Raw genomic sequence first — 22,875 nt, 5'->3', positions numbered from 1 at the left:
ATGAAAGAAGGGATATGCCTTAATTCCATAGCATGCATTTAGTGATGGTCAACCTGTTCTTTGCATAATTATGGAGAAATGAAGCTACCACAGAAGAGTTATAATCACTTTGTGATAATAAAAAGAGTTCTTTCCCCCAAATTTAGCCAGAAATCTGAACTGTCTTACTTAGTTTAGGCTTCAAAGTGAGTTACTGGATGAGCCTGCCTGACAGGTTCTGCTTCTGTCCTTTTTCACCTCGGACACTAACACATTCTCTTCTCACAGCTGACTAGGGCCCAGGTAGAGTAAGGGAGTTAATAGGAAATCTCACAGCTATGTATTTGAAGAACCAGCAGATGTAAGCATACCTCTGTATTTAGTCAGTAAGGCTGATGGATTGGGGGCAGGACTGCACTCATTTCACTTTGGTGTCCCCACAGTTGCTAAGACCTTGCCTTCCACTTGGAGAATCAGCTGGGGTTAATAACATGTTTATTTTTTTTTCACATATAAAATGGTTACTTTTTTTGTAAAAACAACCATAAAAATTGAGAACATAATCTAACTGATAATTAATAATATCTGTTGCCTGTTGAATGCCTATTGGATTTAGAGTTTTAGGTGCATGGTTTTTGAGCCTTATGCTAGCCCTGTTGTGTGGAGATATTGTACCTATTTAACAGATAAGGCTGCTGGACTTGGGTCCTGAAAATAGAGAAGCAGCTTACTGGCCATCCAGTTAGACTCCCCAGCCTTCTGTGCATCAGTCCTAAAGATCACTTACAGTCCGTCATTTCAGAATCACATAGGAAAAGACAAGCACCAGAATTTATGTTCAGGAGCTGATGCCTTCTAGTTCTTAGATGTTCAGAGGGGAGCAACCTATACTGGGCTCTGTGCATAAAGCCTGAAAGTGGTGACTCTCTAGAAATACCTTATGAGATTTTCTCCTGGGGAGGGGGGTGGTGGAGGGAGGGGCAGTTGTCAAAGTAAAACATTTCAAGAGAGGATGGAGCTAGTGCATTTCCAGTAGCTAATTAGGAAAAAAAATACATTTCTAATTGTTTTCTTGGGTCCTTTTTTTCCCTCACTACACTTTTCAATTGCTTTCTAATGTTGAAATCAGAAATTATTTGTTTAGTGTATGACTAAAAATGAAGGACTTAAGAGAATGTCCATAAATCTAAAGCCTTAAATATAGTCCTTAGAAATCAGCTGAAACCATGAAGACCACTCAGAAAATATGGGGGAGAAAAGAGTGCCAAGTTCTTACTAATGAAGGGGACAGTGTATTGCTGTAGCTGTTCTGAGAGGCTTTAATCCTGCTGCTGAGACCATATGTATGCATGTGTACATACACTAAAATATTTACTTTTTTATAAACTGCCTTTGTGAAATATTTCTTGAGAGAAAACAGCAATGTTTAAATATATTTGCTTTTTAAAAATTGCTCCATTTTTCTGCCGTTGAGTTTGAAACATTTTAGAGAGTAAGATTCAAGTACGTTATTTAAAATTAATACAAAAGTTTTCTTTCCTTCTTTTAGCTAAAAATGTTCATAACATTCACTCCTTATAGTAATGTCTTCTGGTATTCTTTTTTTCTAAAAGAGTCAGAGTCTAAGTCAGTGATAGTTGCAGTGTTAAACTTATTACTGGAAGTATGAGAATGATTAGTTGTAAGTTCAGTTTTTCCTGTGTCTTAGGGATAGAGTGGAGCTGTAGATGGAAAATCAGTAAATAACGGAACAATTTTTCCAGAGGTCACATAAAAGCTGGCTCTTGGTTATTTCCTTCATTTCCTTTGTCTTATCTCACCAAAAGGTCTGATGGTAATCAGTTCCCAGCTTTGAAATACAATTGCATTGAATTTGGTTTAGTGCATTGTACTGGCTTTATAGATCATTTCATTGTATTAACCTCTTGTTTTTGTGTCTGTCATAGCGATATTTGTCTTTGTGGGATTTGACTTGTTGGTTTTGATTTGAAAGGGTTGCCATCCCACTGAAACTGTTAAATAATGAGTTTCTCTCTTCATTTTTTAACTCAACACATTGCTGGCATCCTCTGCAGTGTTGCAGTAAGAGGTCTCCAAAGTTACTTTGCCCGTTGTAGGGAGACATCAACTTGATATCTATTTTATGGTTTAAAACAGAGCCTTGGCTTAATGTTTGTGATTTTCTTTTCCATCTGAATCCTGGCTACTTAAGTAGTTAGTATTGGCTCTATTCAGGTAGTATCCTTTGCGAATTCATCCACATACAACTTAGGTTTTAATGGACGGTCAGAGAACATACGGAGGTACTCAGTTGGGGTCATGCTACACAATGTTCTCCGTAAAGAAGTGTCTTTCCCTTGTGTTGTTGTTCTTAAGTTAGAACACATAATAGAAATATAAACATAGAAGAATATAGTATGTACCTAGGAAATTTGTAAGTATCTTTTAAAAACCCTATTAAGACATAAATTGCCCATCTTAGTGTGAACCACTCTTGCTTGTTTTTGTTTGTTTGTTTGTTTTTAATAAAATATGTAATGTTTGTGTGATCTCACCATTGAAATAAAGACACAGGAGTCAAGCCTTGTGAAATCAATCTCGACCTTACCATGTAACTGTACATTAAAGTGGGGTTTCCCCCCTTTTTGTTGACTAGGTAATTTGATAGAGAATAAAACTTCTGCCTTTTTAGAAGGTCCAGTATCTAGATAGAAGGAGCCTGAGTCCTTTGAGCAACAGATGCTGCACCTGGGAAACAGAAAATTACAATATTATTCACAGAATGCTACTAATATTTATATTCAACATAAAAGCAAATAATTATCTAGCAATTCTATTCACTGGACCAAAAAATTCTAGTGTCTATGATGATAATGCCTCATTGCTTTTGTTTAAATCCAGAGATTATGACTTTCGAATCTTTCTTTTTCAAGGTGTGCTTTCCTAATATAAAATGGGACTAGATTTCTTTACCTAGAGAAATGCATTTCAGTGAAGAATTACCCCCACCTTTTCTTGTAATCTGAGATAGAATGGGTAAATATGTTCTTATCTATGACCTTACTAGAAAATATAGTGTTGTGTTTATCATTTATGCTTTTTAATACCCAAAGTACACATTCAGTAAGTTGAAACACATTCCAGACTTTGAATTCATTATTTTTTGTTGCATGTTGAACTAATTGGCTTGAATACTTTTATATGCTTCTGTTCAACTCCACATACAAATTGTAGAGTATTCATCTGAAATGTATGAATTTTAAATTATTTAAACTTTATACTGCTAGTGTATGACCCTCTGAGACTTTTTAAAGAACACACAGCTCTTTTCCCTCTAGACATTACAGATTTAATTTGTTTTAGATACGAAGCCATTTATCTTGTATTTTTAAAAATGCTATGTTGTTTATTATGCTTTGATAGATTCACAAATTATTTCTACTTTTCTTTAAACAAATGTATTTGGAAATTGTGATAGTTCAAGATGAAATACCTTGTGCCTTTTAAGCCTTGATGGATGAACACTAACTATCCCACCATGTCATTTAAATGGCTGAGCATAATCTTCCTGATGCGGTCCATAATATATATCCCAGAACAAATTTGTGTTTTCTTTTCAAGTACTCTAAAATTTCAAATACCTCTTTCCTTATTTTACTCAGCAACAATCTGCAATTTATTTTTCTCCAGGAAAATTGAATCTGTTACTGCTTAGTATTCCTACCAGTTTGAAAAATGTGGTTTATATTGGCATCAGAGCAGTAATTTACATATATTGGGATAACAGGAATGCGTGCCAGAAAAAGATCAACATAAAACGAAATGCAAAAAAGCTGTTTTTCTTCAACAGCAACTCAGAGTGAAGCTAATAGAGAAATTGATGAACATCTGCCCTGAATGTGTCACTTGTTTCTTCTAGGTGAAGTGTGACCAGTATTGGCCCAGTAGAGGCACAGAAACCCACGGGCTGGTCCAGGTGACGCTACTTGATACCGTGGAACTGGCCACGTATTGTGTTCGAACATTTGCACTTTACAAGGTTTGCCTTCCCCTCCCCCCTTCCTCTTTCCATTATTTAAAGAAAGCGTCTTTTGAGAAATCAAATATCTTATGACTTTGCTTAAATCTTGATTCCACTGGCAACAGTGAACAATGAAATAATTCTTCCATTATCGCTCAGCAACTTTTCTCCTTGTCCAGCGATCTATCAGTAAATATGGAACTCTCACTCTGAGCAGAAGTGTTGGCAAATGAAGAATAGAAGAACTAGTTCTTTCTGTAAAAATAACAGGAGCATTCCTGATAGTTAAACCTGGAAAATGTAATGCTTCTCACCTAAGAATTTTTATCTTCCTGAGCAAATAGTTGTCATTTACAAATAGCTTGACATTGATATCTCCAAGGAGTGTGTCTTCCCAAAGGTCATATGGTAGGGGGAAGGGATTAAGATAGCACATTTTCACATTACCTCTACCCTGTTATTACCCATCATTGCAACCTGAGGACAGGAAAACAGAATCTCACCTTGTCTTCCTACTTCACAGAATGGGTCAAGTGAGAAGAGAGAAGTGAGACAATTCCAGTTCACTGCCTGGCCTGATCATGGCGTTCCAGAACACCCTACACCTTTTCTAGCTTTCTTACGCAGAGTCAAAACCTGTAACCCTCCTGATGCAGGCCCTATGGTTGTGCACTGCAGGTAAGAACCACTGAGAGCATTTGTGTTTCTCACAGAAGGTTTGCAAGGAAACAAAAGGTTTCTCATCGGATATTCTCTTTCCAAATTCTTGATACTCTGGGATAGTAGATGTCTCTATAAATAACACAGGGGGTCTTTTGTTTTTGGTCAAATGAGGCCTATGCTAACATGAATAGACAGAATTTGATATAGATGAATATTACCCTTTGGAGATAATAAGCGACTGTGATTCATGCTATTTTCTCTTTGGAGCAAAGATAAATAATTGTATGAAACAGAAAAGAATTAAGAATCAATCTTGTAATATCATTCAAGTTTCATCTGTGTGAGGGGATTTTCTTTAAAATGTAAGTAGGTAGGTAGATGAAGTGCTTGACAAGTTCTTGTGACCTGGGATGGTACAACCTTTTTACTATTTATAGGAAAAAAAAAATGCTGAACAAAATAATACTATAAATATAAAAGCTTTTAGCTAGAGTGTCTTATTGCTTAAAGATACCTTCTACCTATTAATATTATCAAGTCACATATAGAAAATATACTAATTTGAGTTTTACAAATTTATTTAACATAATATATACAAAGACCTATTTTTTGGAAGAATTTATTTTATGTACTTGGAGGTAATGAGTATGCATTTCTTTTGAAATTTTGTATACTTTATTATTATTTTTTACTTAATTCTAACATCCTCTGTATCACCACTTATCTTCTACTATATATGTGTTTTTACATTTAAATGATTTATTTTCTAAAATTTTAATTATTTTGGGGCTTCTGGGTGGCTCGGTAGGTTGGGTGGCCGACTTCGCCTCAGGCCATGATCTCACAGTCCATGAGTTCTAGCCCTGTGTCAAACTCTGTGCCGACAGCTCGGAGCCTGGAGCCTGCTTCAGATTCTGTGTCTCCCTCTCTCTGACCCTCCCCGTTCATTCTCTGTCTCTCCCTGTCTCAAAAATAAACAAACGTTAAAAAAAATTTAAATTAAAAAAAATTTAACTATTTTTTTAGAAGAGGGAGGGGCAGGAAGAGAGGGAGAAAGAGAATCCTAATCAGGCTCCATGCTGTCAGTGTGAAGCCTGATGTGGGCCTTAAACTCACAAACCCTGAGATCATGACCTGAGCTGAAAACAAGAGTCAGATGCTTAACTGACTGAGCCACCCAGGCACCCCAACTACATATTACTATATAAAATCCATAATACTACTATATAATCTATAATAATTCTTTGTAATCTGGGTGATTCAAATATGAGAGAATATGGCTCCTTGCACAGACAAGTAAAATTTCAGTGGGAAGTATATAAAAAAAGAAAGAAAGCACCTATCATAAACCACTTCTGTCGTGACTTAATAGTACAACTCTTTCACATCCTATATTATATTTAAGTATAATACAGTAAGTAGATCTTATAAGTGACATCTGTTTTTACACAACATGGGGACAATACCTAGAACAGAATAACCGCAATAAAATTCACCTAACCCATGATACCGTGGTCATTGTTACACAGTGGCCTAGCAGGTTTTGAACAAGATGAAGTTGTTTTTCTCTTTACCAACAATTTTTCCCCAACAAAAACTAATAACACCACATTATGTTTATAGAGCATTTTACAAATTCCAAAGCACTCTCCCATGGTTTATTGTGTTTGATGTCATTACCAGTATGTCGGATCAAGAGAAGAGCGTAGAAGAGAGGCTACAGGGTTTGGCCCAAGTACTGCAGCTAGGAAGCCAGACAGAGTCCCACTAATGTCTTATAATCTAGTACTTGCTCCTCTGGACCTGACACCATGTTGCAGTGTTTCGCATGATTCTGAAACACTACAAAATATTTTTATTAATTTGAGCAAATGCTTTTGCCTCACGACAGCAGACTTCTGGTTTTCGTGCCTGTTGGTTTCAGCAGGCACTAGTGTGACCAGTCTCTATACTCTGTTATACATACTTCTTTGTAGACCTCAAAGAGCCATTGTGCCTGGTGACATGGTGCATCTGCTTGGCACCAGCTCGACTTGATTTTATTTATTTTTTTTAATTTTTTTTCAACGTTTTTATTTATTTATGGGACAGACAGAGACAGAGCATGAACGGGGGAGGGGCAGAGAGAGAGGGAGACACAGAATCGGAAACAGGCTCCAGGCTCCGAGCCATCAGCCCAGAGCCTGACGCGGGGCTCGAACTCACGGACCGTGAGATCGTGACCTGGCTGAAGTCGGACGCTTAACCGACTGCGCCACCCAGGCGCCCCTCGACTTGATTTTAAAGATCATGTATGAAATGTTTCCTGATGGATTTTGGCCACAGGATAGGGAAACAGACAGTTTGGGCTCACTGAAGAAAATTGCTCTCATATGCCTAATGGCAAAAATACAATTCATGCAAATATATATACACACACACACAGATGTATACACAAGCACATACACACACATACACACACACACACGTATACATATATATACATATACATGTGTGTGTATATATGTATATATGTATATGTGTATATATATGTATATATGTATATATATACACACACACATACACAAACATAATAGGAATAAAATTTAGGGGAAGCAAACTTGGAAGTTTTCACAAAACATTGTATTTGCATTATAGTTTGAAATATAGCATTTTCCCTCTTTCAAAACATGCTTTCAATTTCTGTATATTAAAGGAGAAATTTGGTTGATTGATTATTTAAAAATGCAATTTGTCTTCTGTTGATCATAACCAAGGTATAATGCTTTATGTTGGATACTCAGTTGGATCCAAAAAGGTTTGCAGGCAAGTAAGAGAGATAAGATGGATAGCTATAATGCTTTATTTTGAGAAAATACATACACCCCTCCACACACACACACACACACACACACACACACACACACACACCCCTATGTTATGTTAAGCCACCTGGACTCACCCCTGAAAGATACAAACAACTCCAGAGAAATAAGAAAACAAAGATGAATGTGCTGAGCTAATAGCTGTTGACATTTGAAAGTGCTGTGCCTGAGGCTCTGGAGAAGCTTTGTACGAAACAGAAAAATAGGTATATTGGTGAAAGAAATTTATTAGCAGCTTTGAAATAATGAGGGAAAGATGCAGCATGAACTAAAGCTCTGAGAAATGATCTTTGTTCACCCATGGGTTGTCTTATAAGTCTGTGAGAAATCTTGGCCTCTTTATTTAGGAAAGGCCATGTTGCACACTGTTATAGTTGCAAAGCATCATGAATTCTTGATTTGGATACAGTGTATGTTTAAACTTGAGAGAACAGTTCTTCTGATGGAGTAGCAGAGAAAAATTACTACAGACAACAACTGCTTATGTGGGACCCAAGAAATGCTAGTTTATAAATCATCTCTAAGCAGGAAGGAACTTTGCAGAAAGCCACAACAGACAAGTCACAGAGGGATATTGATTACAGATATTGATTACAGAGGGATATTGATTTACATGATCATGTTGTAAATAATCACACAAATACTCTGGAATGTAAATACTGAATTTCATGTTGAGATTTCTCTGCTGATGGATTTGACATTTTTTTCTCTGTAATGAAGAAGTAGTGACGAACTCAAACCCAAGCCTTCTGCCAAACAGATGCAATGAAAATGGAGGGGGTTTTAAATGAAGTCTGGTAGTAGACAAAAAACGGGGGGGGGGGGGGAGGGGACAGAAAGAGAGAAGATTCATATTTATCCAGTAGTTCTGTCTAGTAATCAATGTGCCAGGACTAAAAAGAGCTATTATGAATAAGAGAAATTCTAACAGTCAATAGTAAGAAAGAGGAGGATAGCCCAGTGTGGTAACCATAGATAAGGCCTTGGAAGGTCAAGAAGGATAGGGTCCACCTCATGCCTAGAAGAATGGTGCCACAAGCACAGAAAGACCAGCTCTAGTCATCAGTCAATTCATACAGAGCATATAAACTCAACATTAGAAGGGCACACTCTGGAGAAAGACTGCCTGGGTAAAATGCTGGATTGTTCCCTGACGGGCTCTGTGCCTTTGAGCAACTTATTTCTTATCTGCTAGCCTCTATTTCTTCACCTGTAAATGGGTTAACACTCTCCATAACATCAAGAATTTAATTAAGGTTAAATGAAATGATATGAAATGATAAAACATTTAGGACAGTTTATAGTATGCAGAAGTATGAAATAATTTTAAATTATTGGTATATTACTGAGTAAGTTTAAATCTATATGTATATTTACAACTCAAGAAAAAATAATCAGCATTAACTTAAAAATAATCTATATGACTTGAACCATGAGTAACCAGATGTTTATAAATATATAATATTTAATCAAATAGGTTTTTAAAAATTTATATATTTTCCACCATGGTAATTACAGCCAATTTTCCCCAGTGAAAGAGAACATGTTCTCATTTACTATGAGTTAAAATCATTTATTATAGGAAATACCTGTTCTTGACTACCTGAAAAACCATTAAATTCTTAAAAGGATACTGTTAAGGATACATAGAAATTAATATGGTAGTTCTTGATGCCTTCAAGGTAAAATTTGAGTTTAGCATTATGTTCCTGCCCCTTTATAATCTAGGCTGATGTCTCCCTCATGCCTCATTGTTCATTCTCTTAGCCACCTACCACTAGCTACACATTCCAAGTACTTTCATCTCTGGCTCTTGGTAAGTGATATTTATCCACTCCAGAAATTCACCTCTTCCTCTCTCTACCTGACGATGTTCAACCTTGTTTCATAATCCACCTCAAGTAGCACATGCCTGCATTGCAAAGGTTGCAAACTGGCCTCAGATGATTTTGTTGACATCTGTGGTAATTTTTTTTTAACTTAAACTTAAATTTTTAATTTAAGTGGAATGCACTATCCAGTTTTCTAAACCTTCCCTGTCCCTATTGTTTTACACACAGCTCAACTCATCCATTTACAGGGATTACTTCATATTATAAACATCTGACTTGAAACTCTGGAAAACCCTTTTAAGCTCATTCCTCATTCCTCTTCCCACAGAAAGAATTAAACAATCTGTTCTCTGAACTCTCATAAAATAGGTTCATACTTAGCAAATTTAGCTATCTGTGTACGGATCATATATGCCTTGAAATCCCAGAGGGCATGGGCGATGGCTTATGAACATTTGTACCCACCTCTTACATCATAGTAGGTGCTCAATAATTGCTTTCTGAACTTAATTGAATTCCATGTGGTGTTTTACAAATTTTTACAGAAGCATTAAGATCATTTCATGGCTGGACTGTTTTTGTTTTTTAATATGACTATACTTTTATCTCTTTATGTTGTGGTATTTTTATGAGAATTTAATTATTTTAAATTGCCTTTATCTTTCTCATACCTACTTCTAAGTCCCTTTTCCTACAACTCTTTCATGTCCTTTTTCACATGCTCTCCATTCCATGATTAAACATAGATATAGATCCCTGTTTTTAGCCATAATAATAAACATATTGAACCCTTAATGGACAACAAATAATCTTTCTTCTCAACTGGAGAGACCCTGTTCTAAGTGTTTCACATGTGTTATTGCTATTTCCTGCCAGTCATCCTCAGAGTTAGGAACCTTATTTTCCCATTCTACAGAAGAGGAAACAGAGACCAACTTGTGGTCTCTAAGGAAGACCAACTTACTTGCCTGAGCACATGCGACTAGTCATAGCATAGCTACTGTGTGCCCAAGGTTGCCTGTTCCTATCGACCAGCCCTTAAATCACTTGGTGGTCTCTACCTTCTCATTTGGCCACCTGCTTGAAGGGCATTTCAGTTTTTCAGCCTACCCTGATGACCTGGTCAGAATGAGCCACATTGCCATATTCTGGCCTTTATTTCACTCTTTATGTATTAAAGGTAATTTCTAGTTTGTGACACTCCTGTATCCCTTACTCATTTTAGACTAATCATAGTAGCTACCCATTATTGACCTATCACTGTTTTCCAAGTATCACTAAGCACTTAAGGAATTTCTCATTTCATCTACACACACACACACACACACACACACAGAATGTGTTTTATTTGTGAGAAGCATTAAGCACAGGGAGGTTGTAAATTTAGGCCCTATCTCAAAGCCCTTGACCTATTTATTCATCATAGTATCTGGTTCTGACTTTTCTTGTTGCAGAGACTACCTTAGTTCCTTACACTTATCTCCTTAATATATGTTTGCTGACTAAATGGTTGTCAGATGGATACTTACCATTAACTCTACATGTAGTACGTGAACAGAGATATGCAATCTCCTTACTTATGAAATTTTATTTTTTTTAATGTTTAGTTATTTATTTTGACAGAGAGAGAGAGAGAGAGCACACTCACTGGGGTAGGGGAGGAAGGGGCAGAGAGAGAAGGAGAGAGAGAGAATCCCAAGCAGGCTCCACACTGTCAGCATGGAGCCTGATGTGGGGATCAAACCCACAAACTATGAGATCATGACCTGAGCCAAAATCAGGACTTGGACGCTTAACCAACTGAGCCACCCAGGTGCCCTAAAATTTGATTTTGAAAGAAACTAAGGAGCAGATCTTCCAACCTATTTATTAATCTTAGATTTTCATAGAGGTCATTTGTTACATTTCCTCATATTATTTCACTCTTCTTAGAAAACAAAGAAGTTTTGTTCCCTTTTCTCCTCTTTTGAGCTTTGTTCTTTATGTGTTTTATAGAATTTGTGGTTTATACTTTACTAGTACCAAAAGGATATGACAAGTGATTTTAATTTGCATCTTGTTAAGAATGAATAAAGTGGGATGAAGCCATAATTTCAGAGAGTCAGTTATAAACCCTTGACCCATGATACTCTGAGTCACGTTAACCCCTTTTAGGAACAAGGGAATACTTAATCTTCATAGAAGAAATGTATTTGTGAATAAATATGAAGGAGGGATAGACCAAGACCCCCTAAATTTGTCTTCTAAATGAAAAGATTTCAAGAAGAGTCAAATAGACCAACTAAGGATAATTTAAATCTTGTACATCATAGAATCAGACCAGTCTTTAAAACTGGAAGGAATAGGAACTGAAGACTAGATATAGATCAATAACGTTCCAGAAGCGTCAATGGACTACTAGAGTGGCCTGATAAAAATCAAATGACAATGTGAAATTAGAAAGATTCATGAGATCTAATCTTTATAATACTTTTTGACTTTATAGGTGAAAGCACAACCAAGAAACTACTTAGGTTATATTTTAACATAGCCATTTACTTCTAATGTCAATCCAATATTGACAATAATAGCCTTTTCAAGGTAAAAAGGATTTGGAAAGTGTCACATATAAGCATAACAATAAAAGACCTTGTGAGCCAGAGGAGTTAAGAGTGCTGTGGAAAACTGTTTAATGCATGTTAACCATTCATTCTCAATTCCCTCCTTTATTTCCCCCAGTGTTCCATTCAAATATCTCTTTAGATCAAAGACCACAAGTATTGCCAAAGTATGTGATAGTTTTGAGATGCTGACAAGTGTGAACCATAGACCCATATTTTCCTTAAACCTGGGATTCATTTTCATGTATAAATTAAGTAATAAGAGAAGCTGGCCTTCTGTAGATGAAAGACTGGATTATTAAAATACCAGCATCTCTGGATAAGAAAATGGGTGGAATATACAAAATATGTTCTTATTTATGGAAACATTGTAAGGTGAGGAGAAGTAATTATACCACATGGAAACTACTGTGTAATTTCTGTTCTTATATACCAATAATTGTGCACAAAGAACAAACTCTTAATTTATTAAACAACATGGTGATACAAATCAGGAGGTCAGATCTTCAATAGTTTGATGGCACAATCCCATAAGAGAAAAATATCTTACTTTCAATGAAATAGTTTAAAAGTAATTGAACCCAAAGAAAATATTAAGAGGAGTGGCATAATGGCCCCAGTAGGTGTAAAATGTAAAACTCAGTCTGAAGGTGTTTGGAGCCCTGGGGGCAGTATTCTGACTGCCTGATGAAATGGAAAATTTTTTTGAAAAGACATAGATACAAAGGCAATAGAGGAGAGGTGAGACCAATATTATAAGTAACAACTAACTTCAATGTCATATGTCAGGGGTATATCATGAAAATCCCTGCAAGGGCAACGGAGAAACTATCTCCTTTCCATTCCTCTTCCATATCTAAGAATAGCAACCAAATTACATTTGTGTAGGAAAGTAGCCATTTACAGAGCATCTTTCCATTATGTTTGATTTAATTTTTACACCAAGAAGAGTAGGGGTGTATTATTACCATCTTCACTTTACAGATAAGGAAATTGAGACTCTTAGAAGTCAAATGACTTGCTGAAGACCACATACCCAACTAGAAAGTAGAAAGTCTAGGTGAGAACCCATGTTTTATGATTCAAGGTCCTCCCCTCTTTGTCTACACCATACTGCCATTTTCTATTTTGCTCAATTTATGTTTTACAACTGAAAGCAAAACTGCCCATAGTCCACAACAGATACGGCTTTTAGCAGATCCCAAACTCCCTTTGGGGGCGGCATTAAATGGTAGACTTGAAAATCACTTGAAATCAGCTTACTAGATTACTTACTAGAAATCAAATCCCAACTGCCCTATTTGCTATGTGTGACCTTGGACAATTTATTTATCCTTTCTAAGCCTCAATTTCCTGACCTGTAAAGTGGGACTAATAGTAGTATGTCCCTCATAGCATTGTGTATAAAGATTAATATGATATATGAAAAGTGATAATTAGCCAGGTATTTGCCACATAGAAAGAAGTCAATAAATGCTTGTAGTAATTGATGTTTTCATCATTGTGTTTTATCCCACATAAAGTATGTGCTCATTTAAATTCTCTTATTTAAGGTTCTCTTACTATCAAACAACAAAGAGCACTATCATATTTTCTGAAATGTGAGTTTGACTTCTATGTAATTTGTAACATAGAAGAGTAAAAAACATATGCATGTATATATACATACATTAACCTAGGTGAGTGACAACCATTTAACACTTTAAATTTAATACTTTAAAAAACAGTCAATTATTATAGTAATTATTTCATTGCACTTTAAAAATCTTGTTAGAATAGATTGTTACTATGAGACAAGATTTTTCAAACTCAATACTATTGATATTTGGGTCATATAATTTTTGTTGTGGGAGACTGTCCTGTGATTTAAAGGATGCTTATGAGGATCCCTGGTCTCTGCCCACCAGATGCCAGTAGCATGCCCCAAGAATTGTGACAATCAAAAATGTCTTCAGACATTGACAAATGTCCCCTTGGGGGGAAATTCATGCCTGCATGAGAACCATTGCTACAGGGCAATGAATCTGATTTTTGATTATGCAGAATGTATGTATCTAAATGATAGCTCACCTCAAAGTTTTAAAGCTGGAAAAATGGTCTTTGAATGTCATCCTCATTTTATTTATTTTATTTTTTTTTTACATTTATTTATTTTTGAGAAACAGAGTGAGACAAAGTGTGAGCGGAGGCGGGGGCGGGGGGGTGGGCAGAGAGAGAAGGAGACACAGAATCTGAAGCAGGCTCCAGGCTCTGAGCAAGTGGTCAGCACAGAGCCTGACGTGGGGCTCGAACCCACGAACTGTGAGATCATGACCTGAGCTGAAGTCAAACACTCAACCGACTGAGCCACCCAGGTGCCCTCATCCTCATTTTAAACAAGGAGAACTTCTTTATGAGACTTAACCTTGACAATCACTTTTTTAAGCATACATTGAACTAGGCTCATTACTTGAAAAATCAGCCAACAATATCCCCTACCTTGATCACCAACCATACAAACCACAGACTTGGCTCTAGATGTCTCCTGACACTTAAAATAGTAAATAAATAAATAAATAAATAAACCCACCTTCAACGACGAAGATGTGCCACCATTAGAGAATTCAAAAGAACAGGTGATAGGCTCTTAACTCTACTGCCAAAAAGGAGTTCCAAAAATACTTTTGCACCATGGTAGCAAATTAATGCATGAGTAATAAATCTTCAGCCTCCCAAGGTGGCTACTTCTAAGGGCCCTGGTCTTTGGGGTTGACAAGTGCTGGGGGGTTTTTTGCTAGGGTATCAGGCACATTGCTTCATATTCATGCTTGGTATGAATATCCAGCATTCTGGCAGTTTAAACAATAAGCGCTAGGAATGCCGTTAAGTGGCATATTATTTAGTGGCTGTCCCCTTTTATAGCATCTAGTGGAAGCCAAAGATAAAAGATTAGATGGATGGAGAAGTGAGACATGATGCTAGACTCCCTGCCCAAACCTAAAATCCCTTGCTCTTTGATTTTCAAGGGTATGTATTTCTGTGACAGCATGCTCTATTTTTAAATCAAATATTTTCCTGAATATAAGTTTTTTTGTGAAAAAATTAAATAATTTTATTTATTTATTTATTTGTTTATTTATTTATTTATTTAATTTATTTTTGTACTCCTTCTTCCCAAGGAGCATGATCAGTCTCTCTCTCTTTTTCTCTCATTTCCCATCCCACCTCCCTCCATACCTCTCCCACAGCCCAAAAAATCCTTCTCCACCTTTCAGTCCACCAAGAGAGGGTCAGTGGTTAAGACTTTATTGGTCCACAGTGGTGCTTGTAGCATCTATTGTTTGTGATATATCTAAATAGACTAGATGAGATGTGATAGGGTTAAACTGGATCTCTTCCATTCTGATGATAAAGGTTAAACAGCTATTTGCTCAAATTCCTTTTAACACTTGAAAGGATTTTGAAAGTTATGATTTTTTGAGAAAGAGTTTCTTTTCCATTTATCTAGTTTTCTTCATTTGTCTAAGTTTGACCTGGTTTTGAGCATTGAATCTTAAAAAAAAATGTATAATCATATTTCGGTTGCATCTGTATGCCTTAGGAATTGGTGACCTTTCTGAAATGGAGGATATAGCTATCAGTTTAACCACCACTGCTTACAAATACTAACCCAAACTTACTGGCTTAAAACCACCACAGTCTGTTATTTATCATGGTTCTGTGGGCTGACTTGGCCGTGGCGACATCTTCTGCTGGTCTCTCCTGAGCTCTCTTTCACAGGAAGCTGGAAGCCCTTGGGAAAGCTAGTCTCTCCCACCCCCCACATGGCCTTGCATCCAGGTCTTGTGGTCTCAGGGTTCTGGGGATCAAAAGAGAATCTTACATGGCCTGTTGAGGCCAAGTTTTGTAAGTCACACACAATTACTTTCACAACATTCTCTTGCTCAAAGCAAGGCAGAAGCCAGCCCAGATTCAAAGGATAGTGAAACAGACTCCACCTCAGGATGAGAGAAGCAACAAATGATGCATCACTTCATTTATCCCAGCGCTAGGTTCTACATCAGTGAACCTTATTTACTGGACGCATGGAGCTCTTCTCTCCACTCTTGTCAGCCTGGCTAAGTCCATAGTAAATTTTCCTCCTAAGGAGAAAAACCCCCAAGCCTGCCTAAAATACAGAGCAGGTTTTTGTTGGCATATGAAATGGGTTTTTAAAAAGTGGAGGAAAAGTCTTTGTGATTTGTTTTGTAACTGCTACCTGATTCTTTTTCTGAAACATCCACTTCTGTGGTAGGAGAAACTTGTACTCTTTAATCCCATTTCATCCTATCTTGAATATTTTTTTTACATCTTCCTGTAATTTAGTAATTATTAGGGTTAATAGACTTCTTCTTAAACCCCAAAACTCCAGGAATATAATTCATTCACAGTGAATCATCTACCTAAAAGGGACATGTCAAGCTTCCCAGACAACTCCCCCTTCCCTCTCTCCTCTTTCTTTTCTCTCTCTCCCTCTCTGCCCTATTCCTCTCTGTCTCTCCCCTTCCCATTTCCACTGTCTCTTTATTTTCAGGAATTAGAAAATGAAATGAGGCCCAAGGAGGTCATCAACTTTCCCATAGACTCTTGCTGGACTCAAACCTTCTGTTGGTCCAGTATTTTTCCCACATGATTATAGGCCTTTTAATTTTGGTCCAGTTAATTTGAATAAGGATTCCCTTAACATTTTCTAGCTGAATTAGAAAAATAATAAGGAAGCACCTATGTAACAGCTGGAGATATTATGTTAGGAACTAAGATGGTCAGAATAGGTAATTTTGGTGCATTAGAGCCAATTAAATGTCACAGATCTTTAAGACCATGACTGATTGAAAGGGCTGATGAGTACCTGGGCAGCAGCCTGAATGTGCTAGGCACCCAGGTGGTCAGCAAGGCTGGGCAGCAGAAACTGGTAGAGGGATGCCAAAGGGAGAAGGAGAGAATGTCAGCGATAAAACTCGTCCTACTTTTGCAGTGGTGCCTGGAGCTGTGATGGTGAAAAACATTCACGCCACTAAAAATGACTCTACATGCTGTCTTGGCAGCCCTTCCCTGGCTTGGATTGGTGGCCTTATGTATCTGCTGCTCCATTGGAGCTCCAGCCTGGCTGTGCCATGGCTGTAGCGTAGGCTCTTTAGTGGCCATATGCCTGGGAGGCTCATCATCCACAATTTCCTCATCCCAAGCTCCAGCCAAGTGCAGCAGATGCTATTGTTATCACTTCTATTGAATAAAGTAGGAAGCAAAGAGAGAAAGAAATTTGTCAATATTGTTTTTCTGCTGGAATCGAAATAAAAACTGTGTGTGGTATATTGTCTGATAGTAACCCTTGTGCCAAATCCCCATTTTCTGTAACACACTTACATGAGATAAGAATCTGCCCCTATATTTCTTAACATAATGTAAATGACCTTCTCCATTCTACTGTAAATGTGTTACAATTATAGCCATTCAGGCTTCTCAATTTAGATTTGTGCTGTTTCTTGCACTTGGAAACCCTTTGCTTCTGACCATGCCATCTGTTGGAATCACTTACATTTCTTTCACACACTCACAGTGTTTGTTATATTCCCTAAATCTAGCTGTGCAAAACTCTGAAATCTTTTCTGTAAATAAACAAATGTTTAGCAAATATTTTTAAACCCTTTGCCTTGATAAGTAACATTAATAAGGTACGTTCGTGTTTCTAAAGTAGTACAGCTGCTGAGAGAATTTCTTGCAGAAATGTATGAAGTGACACCAAAATCAGAAGAGAATCTTGAAATAAATGCCTGCATATATAAATGGTTTCTGTGCCGAAGTTAAACTAAATGATGATAAATTAAGCAAACAGAAAGTCTCTTTTTTGATATAGTACATACCTGAGGGGATGGAAGGAGGTCTTAGAACTCAACTAAGCCACTGGACCCCTCCCCTGTGTTATCCTATCAAACCTTTCCAGCCCAAAGAGCACACTCACTGATGACCCTGCAGAGTCCCATTGATTTACCCGTGTGTCTTACTGCTCTCCTCTTAGCAGCCTGGCTAGGTACACTAGGTGCATTCCTTCACGGGATGGAAGAAGAAAAGCAAAACCCCAAGTATAACCCAAAATACAGGTTATTTTGCCAATCTATGAAATAAGAAAGCAGAAGAAAATGCTGTTTAATACCTTCCAGAATTGCTACTTAATTTTGTGCCATCATCACCTTTTTTTTTAATTTCCTGATTTTTTTTTTTCCTTTTGGATCCATAACTACCCCCACATTTGTATGTAAGAGACGAGGGTTGGAGTGCCTTTTCCTATGTGTACTTTTTCACCTCACTGCCATGGTCTCTAGCCATAAAAAGCAGGGCTAAGTGGGCAGAGCCTCCTTTTTGCCACCAAGGCTAGGCTGTTACCACGATGTGACCTATGTGTTGCCTGAATACAGATTGAGAATACTGTTTTTTTTTTTTATTATACTGTACCTGGAGACTAAGCTCAAGTTAAATACTATATGTGAATATAGAAGGTAAATATATAAAAAGATGAAACCTCAGTAGGTCACAGTAGTCAGCCTTTAAACTTCATCAAGAGCCAAGATCATTAGATTTTAATGTGGACAAAGGAGGACCATGGATTGTTTCAAAATATGAGGCATGTTTCACATATGTCTTAGAACCCTAATAAAAATCCAACTTCCTGGAGTAATTTATACATAGTAGGTAATTTTCAAAATGCAAGGTAACAAATGAAGCTCCTAGATCTTAAAGCTTATATTGTAAGTGTGTGCTAATAAGAACTACTCTGAATTCCATGACTTTCATGCCATATTTGGCTTTCAAACTAAGAAATGAAAATTACATATATAAGAAATACTAGACTGCCCTAAAACTGTATTTTTGCAAATCACTTGCACAAATCTATTTCTCTAGGAAAAGATCTATTTCTCTAGGAAGGTGAAGAACAATCTGGACATTTGCCAAAAGCATCTTTCCTGCATGGGAAGACTACATAAAATTTGGTAGATTAAAATTGTTCTTGATGATGATGATGATGATGATGATTAAAAATTTTGGTTTTATGAAAGCCAATAAGAAGTTTTCTCTAACTACCTTCAAATTCAGTCCCAATTTGGGTTCACAGGTGATCAGTCACTCTAGAAAAACAAATACTGTATGATCTCTCATGTGTGAAACTAAAACACACACACACACACACAACAACAACAACAACAACAAGCTCATAGATAAGGAAAATAGACAGGTAATTGCCAGAAGCAGGGGATGGAGGCAATGGGATAAATGAGTGAAGTGTGTTGAAAGGTTAAAAAATAAATAAATAATAATAATTAATCAATTAAAAGTCTCACTTTGTCAACCTTAACCCAGCTCGAATTCTCATCAGTTAGGTGGAGAGTGTTGCTCAGTCCAGACTCTTACTCACTACTTTCATTTGAAAAATCATAACCAATCATGTTGCAAACCACAAAATTCTTTATAACCTATGGTTAACATTCCATTCCTCTTTTGTGTGTCTGGAAATGATTGACTTGGCTTCAGACTATTTTCTGATGTACTACAGCCTGAAATTCATTTGTTATCTTGGTTCAATTAAACTCAAACTTATTGATTTGTAGGGCACAATAGTAAAGCCACAAGCTTAGCAATACCTTTTTTCAGAATTCAGTGAAAAGCTCTGTGAATGTAGTCAGTTAGAAGAGCTATGTATGTATGCCTTTTTTGATGTGTTTATATTTCCTAAAAGCTTAGGAATAGAGACATTAAAAGAATTTGAAATGATACTTCTGCATGTAAGTCCTTTTCAGAGTGAATCTTCATGGCATATATAACATGCAAAGGTACAACAGTTCCCAGGATGAACACCATGCCTTTTGCTAAATTCTCTGCCTACATTTCCATATAGATAATCTCATCAGGTAGCACTTCTGTAATTATCACTAATGTCCACAGTCTCTTTTTAAAACTGCATAATATCACAGTTTGGCTATGACATAACAAACTTAGATCTGATATCAGCAATTGGAACTCCATTAATGGTTCTAAACAACATCATCTTTGTTATTTTTCCCCCTTGGGGACCATGCATTTGGAAAGAGCTTTATTTTAGGGACATAAATAATCTATTTTTCCTAAACTTTTTTAGTTTCACATTTTCAAACATACCCAAGTGTAGAGAGAATGTATAATGAACCCCTAAGTACCCGTCAACCCAGCTTTAGTCATCATCATTTCAAGCAGTGTTTATTAAATGACAGCTCATTTTCTGATTTTTAAAAGAAATTTATTACATAACTGCCATTCAACATGTGATATTTTAATAACCTGGACAACCTTTTCTCTGGTAAATGTTCAATATCTGTGAACATACATCATGTAAAGGGCACCCGCTACCACTTGCTCAACTCAAGGTTAAGGGTGCCTGGACTCTCTTATTCCACTACAATCTGTTACTTGCATTGCCTTTCTAAGTCTAAAGACTTAACAGCATCAAGGCTTTTATATTATAATTTATTGAAGTATAATTAACATTCACTGTAATTTCAGTTTCCAGTGTACAACAGAATGACTTAATGATTCTGTACATTCCTCAGTGCTCACCACTGTCTGGTCATCATCTGCAACCAAACAACATTTCTGCAATCTTATTGACTATATTCTCTATGCTATACCTTTCAACTCCATGACTTATTCATTTTGGAACTGGAAATCTGTACCTTTTCTTCCTTATCTGTTTCACCCATGTTCCCACTCCCCTACCTATTGGCTACCACCTGTTTTTTCTCTGTATTTAAGAATCTGGTTTTGTTTGTCTCTTTTTCCTTTGCTCATTTTGTTGTTGTTGTTGTTTCTTTAATTTCACATATGAGTGAAATTTTATGGTATTTGTCTTTCACTGTCTGATTGATTTCACTTAACATTACACCATCTAAGTCCACCCACGTCGTTGCAAATGACAAGATCTTATTCTTTTTTATAGCTGAGTAATATTCCATTGTATATGTCTACCACCTCTTCTTCATCCATTCATCAGTCAATGGCCATTTGGGCTCTCTCCATATCTTGGCTATTGTAAATAATGCTGCCATAAACATAGAAGTGCCTATATCTTTTCAAATTAGTGGTTTTGTTTTCTTTGGGTAAATACCCAGTAGTGGAATTACTGGGTCATATAGTATTTCTATTTTTAATTTATTGATGAAGCTCCACACTGTTTTCCACAGTGGCTGCACCAATTTGCATTCCCACCAACAGTGCATAAGGGTTCCTTTTTCTCCACATCTTTGCCAGCACTTGTCATTTCCTGTCTTTTTGACTCTAGCCATTCTGACAGGTGTAAAGTGATATCTCATTGTTATTTTGATTTGCTTGTCCCTAATGATTAGTGATATTGATGATGGTTTCATGTGTCTGTTGGCCATCTGGATTTCTTCTTTGGAAAAATGTCTATTCAGGTCCTCTGTTCATTTTAATTGAATTTTTATTGCTTTTTTGGAGGATCTGAGTTGTAAAAGTTCTTTATATATTTTGGATATTAACCTCCTACCAGATATATCATTTGCAAATATCTTCTCTCATTCACTAGGTTGCTTTTTGGTTTTGTTGATGGTTTTCACTGTGCAAATTTTTTTTTTATTTTGATGCAGTCCCAATAGTTTATTTTTGTTTTTGTTTCCCATGCCTGACAAGACATATCTAGAAAAATGTTTCTATGGTTGATATCAGAAAGATTACTGCCTATTTTTTCTTCTAGGACTTTTATGGTTTCACGTCTCACATTTAGGTCTTTAATCCATTTTGAGTTCATTTTTGTGTATGGTGTAAGAAAGTGGTCCACCTTTTTCCTTTTGCATGCAGCTGTACAGTTTTTCCTACACCATTTGTTGAAGAGACAGGCTTCTTCATTGTATATTCTTACCTCTTTTGTCATAGATTAATTGACCATATAAATGTGAGTTTATTTATGGGCTTCCTATTCTGTTCCACTGATCTATGTGTCTATTTTTGTGCCAGTACCATACTGTTTTGATTACTACTAGTATATCCTGAACTCTAGTATTGTGATGCATACAGCTTTTTTCTTTTTTTCTCAAGATTTCTTTGACTATTTGGGATCTTTTCTGGTTCCATACAACTTATGGTATTATTTGTTCTAGTTCTGTGAAAAATTATATTGGTATTTTGATAGGAACTGCATTGAATCTGTAGATTGCTTTGGGTAGTATGGACATCTTAACAATACTAGTCCTTCCAATCCATGAGCATGGAATGTCTTTCTATTAATGACATCAAGTTTTAAAATGGTTTCACTTATTGAAACAACCTCTCTCTTGATGGAGAGCTTGTTTCCAAAACTGTGCTTAGCAAATTTTGGCTTGCAGACAACTATTTTTTTATTCAATACATTCATTTTAAAATCAAATGTTATTTTTTAAAGGCTCAATTCATCATAGGCCCACCATTGTTATTTAACATCCAGAGCTTAATCCTCCCCTGGTTAAAGTTTCCTTAGTTTAATATGTGAAAGCACAGCTGAATTCAGAAATTATTAGCTACCTGATTTAGGAACAAAAAGAGAAATAAAAATAACAATTTTGCAAATCCAAATATTGAGCATTTCCCAAACAATTATTGGTACACATAATTAATGGTTCTTATTTTCATACTCATTTTGTGCTCTACAAGAAGTATATGAACAGAATTCAGGATACCTCATTAATGTATGTGTACACTGTGTCCTGAGTTGTTAATAGATGTTATGTGGGGACTTTTTTCTATATTCAGGTAAGTATAGGTTAAACTAAGTTAAATTACTTTGCAACTGAGTTCCTCACCCTATAAAGTACTCATTTCTATTGTGAACTTCCAAGAGGAAATTTCTGAAACGTATTTAAACATGGAACTCTTCCCTGCCC

At 36.4% G+C, this 22,875-nt stretch overlaps 1 protein-coding gene across 34 annotated transcripts in view; it reads left to right on the top strand.

The window, feature by feature from the left end:
- Nucleotides 1–22,875, top strand: part of PTPRD (protein tyrosine phosphatase receptor type D) — a 2,237,777-nt gene that overhangs the window by 2,181,903 nt on the left and 32,999 nt on the right. For all 34 annotated transcript variants that reach the window (XM_086685253.1, XM_086685255.1, XM_086685268.1 and 31 more), the window contains 2 exons: nt 3,899–4,018; nt 4,524–4,678. In XM_086685253.1, the coding sequence (XP_086541379.1) occupies nt 3,899–4,018; nt 4,524–4,678 (275 nt within the window). The remainder of the gene's footprint in view (nt 1–3,898; nt 4,019–4,523; nt 4,679–22,875) is intronic.

The sequence above is a fragment of the Puma concolor genome, chromosome D4 (genome assembly GCF_028749965.1).
Source record: "Puma concolor isolate L17-30 chromosome D4, mPumCon1.1.hap2, whole genome shotgun sequence".
NCBI lineage: Eukaryota > Metazoa > Chordata > Mammalia > Carnivora > Felidae > Puma > Puma concolor.
Note: the sequence above shows the minus strand (reverse complement) of the source record. Positions and strands in the feature narration are given on the sequence as shown.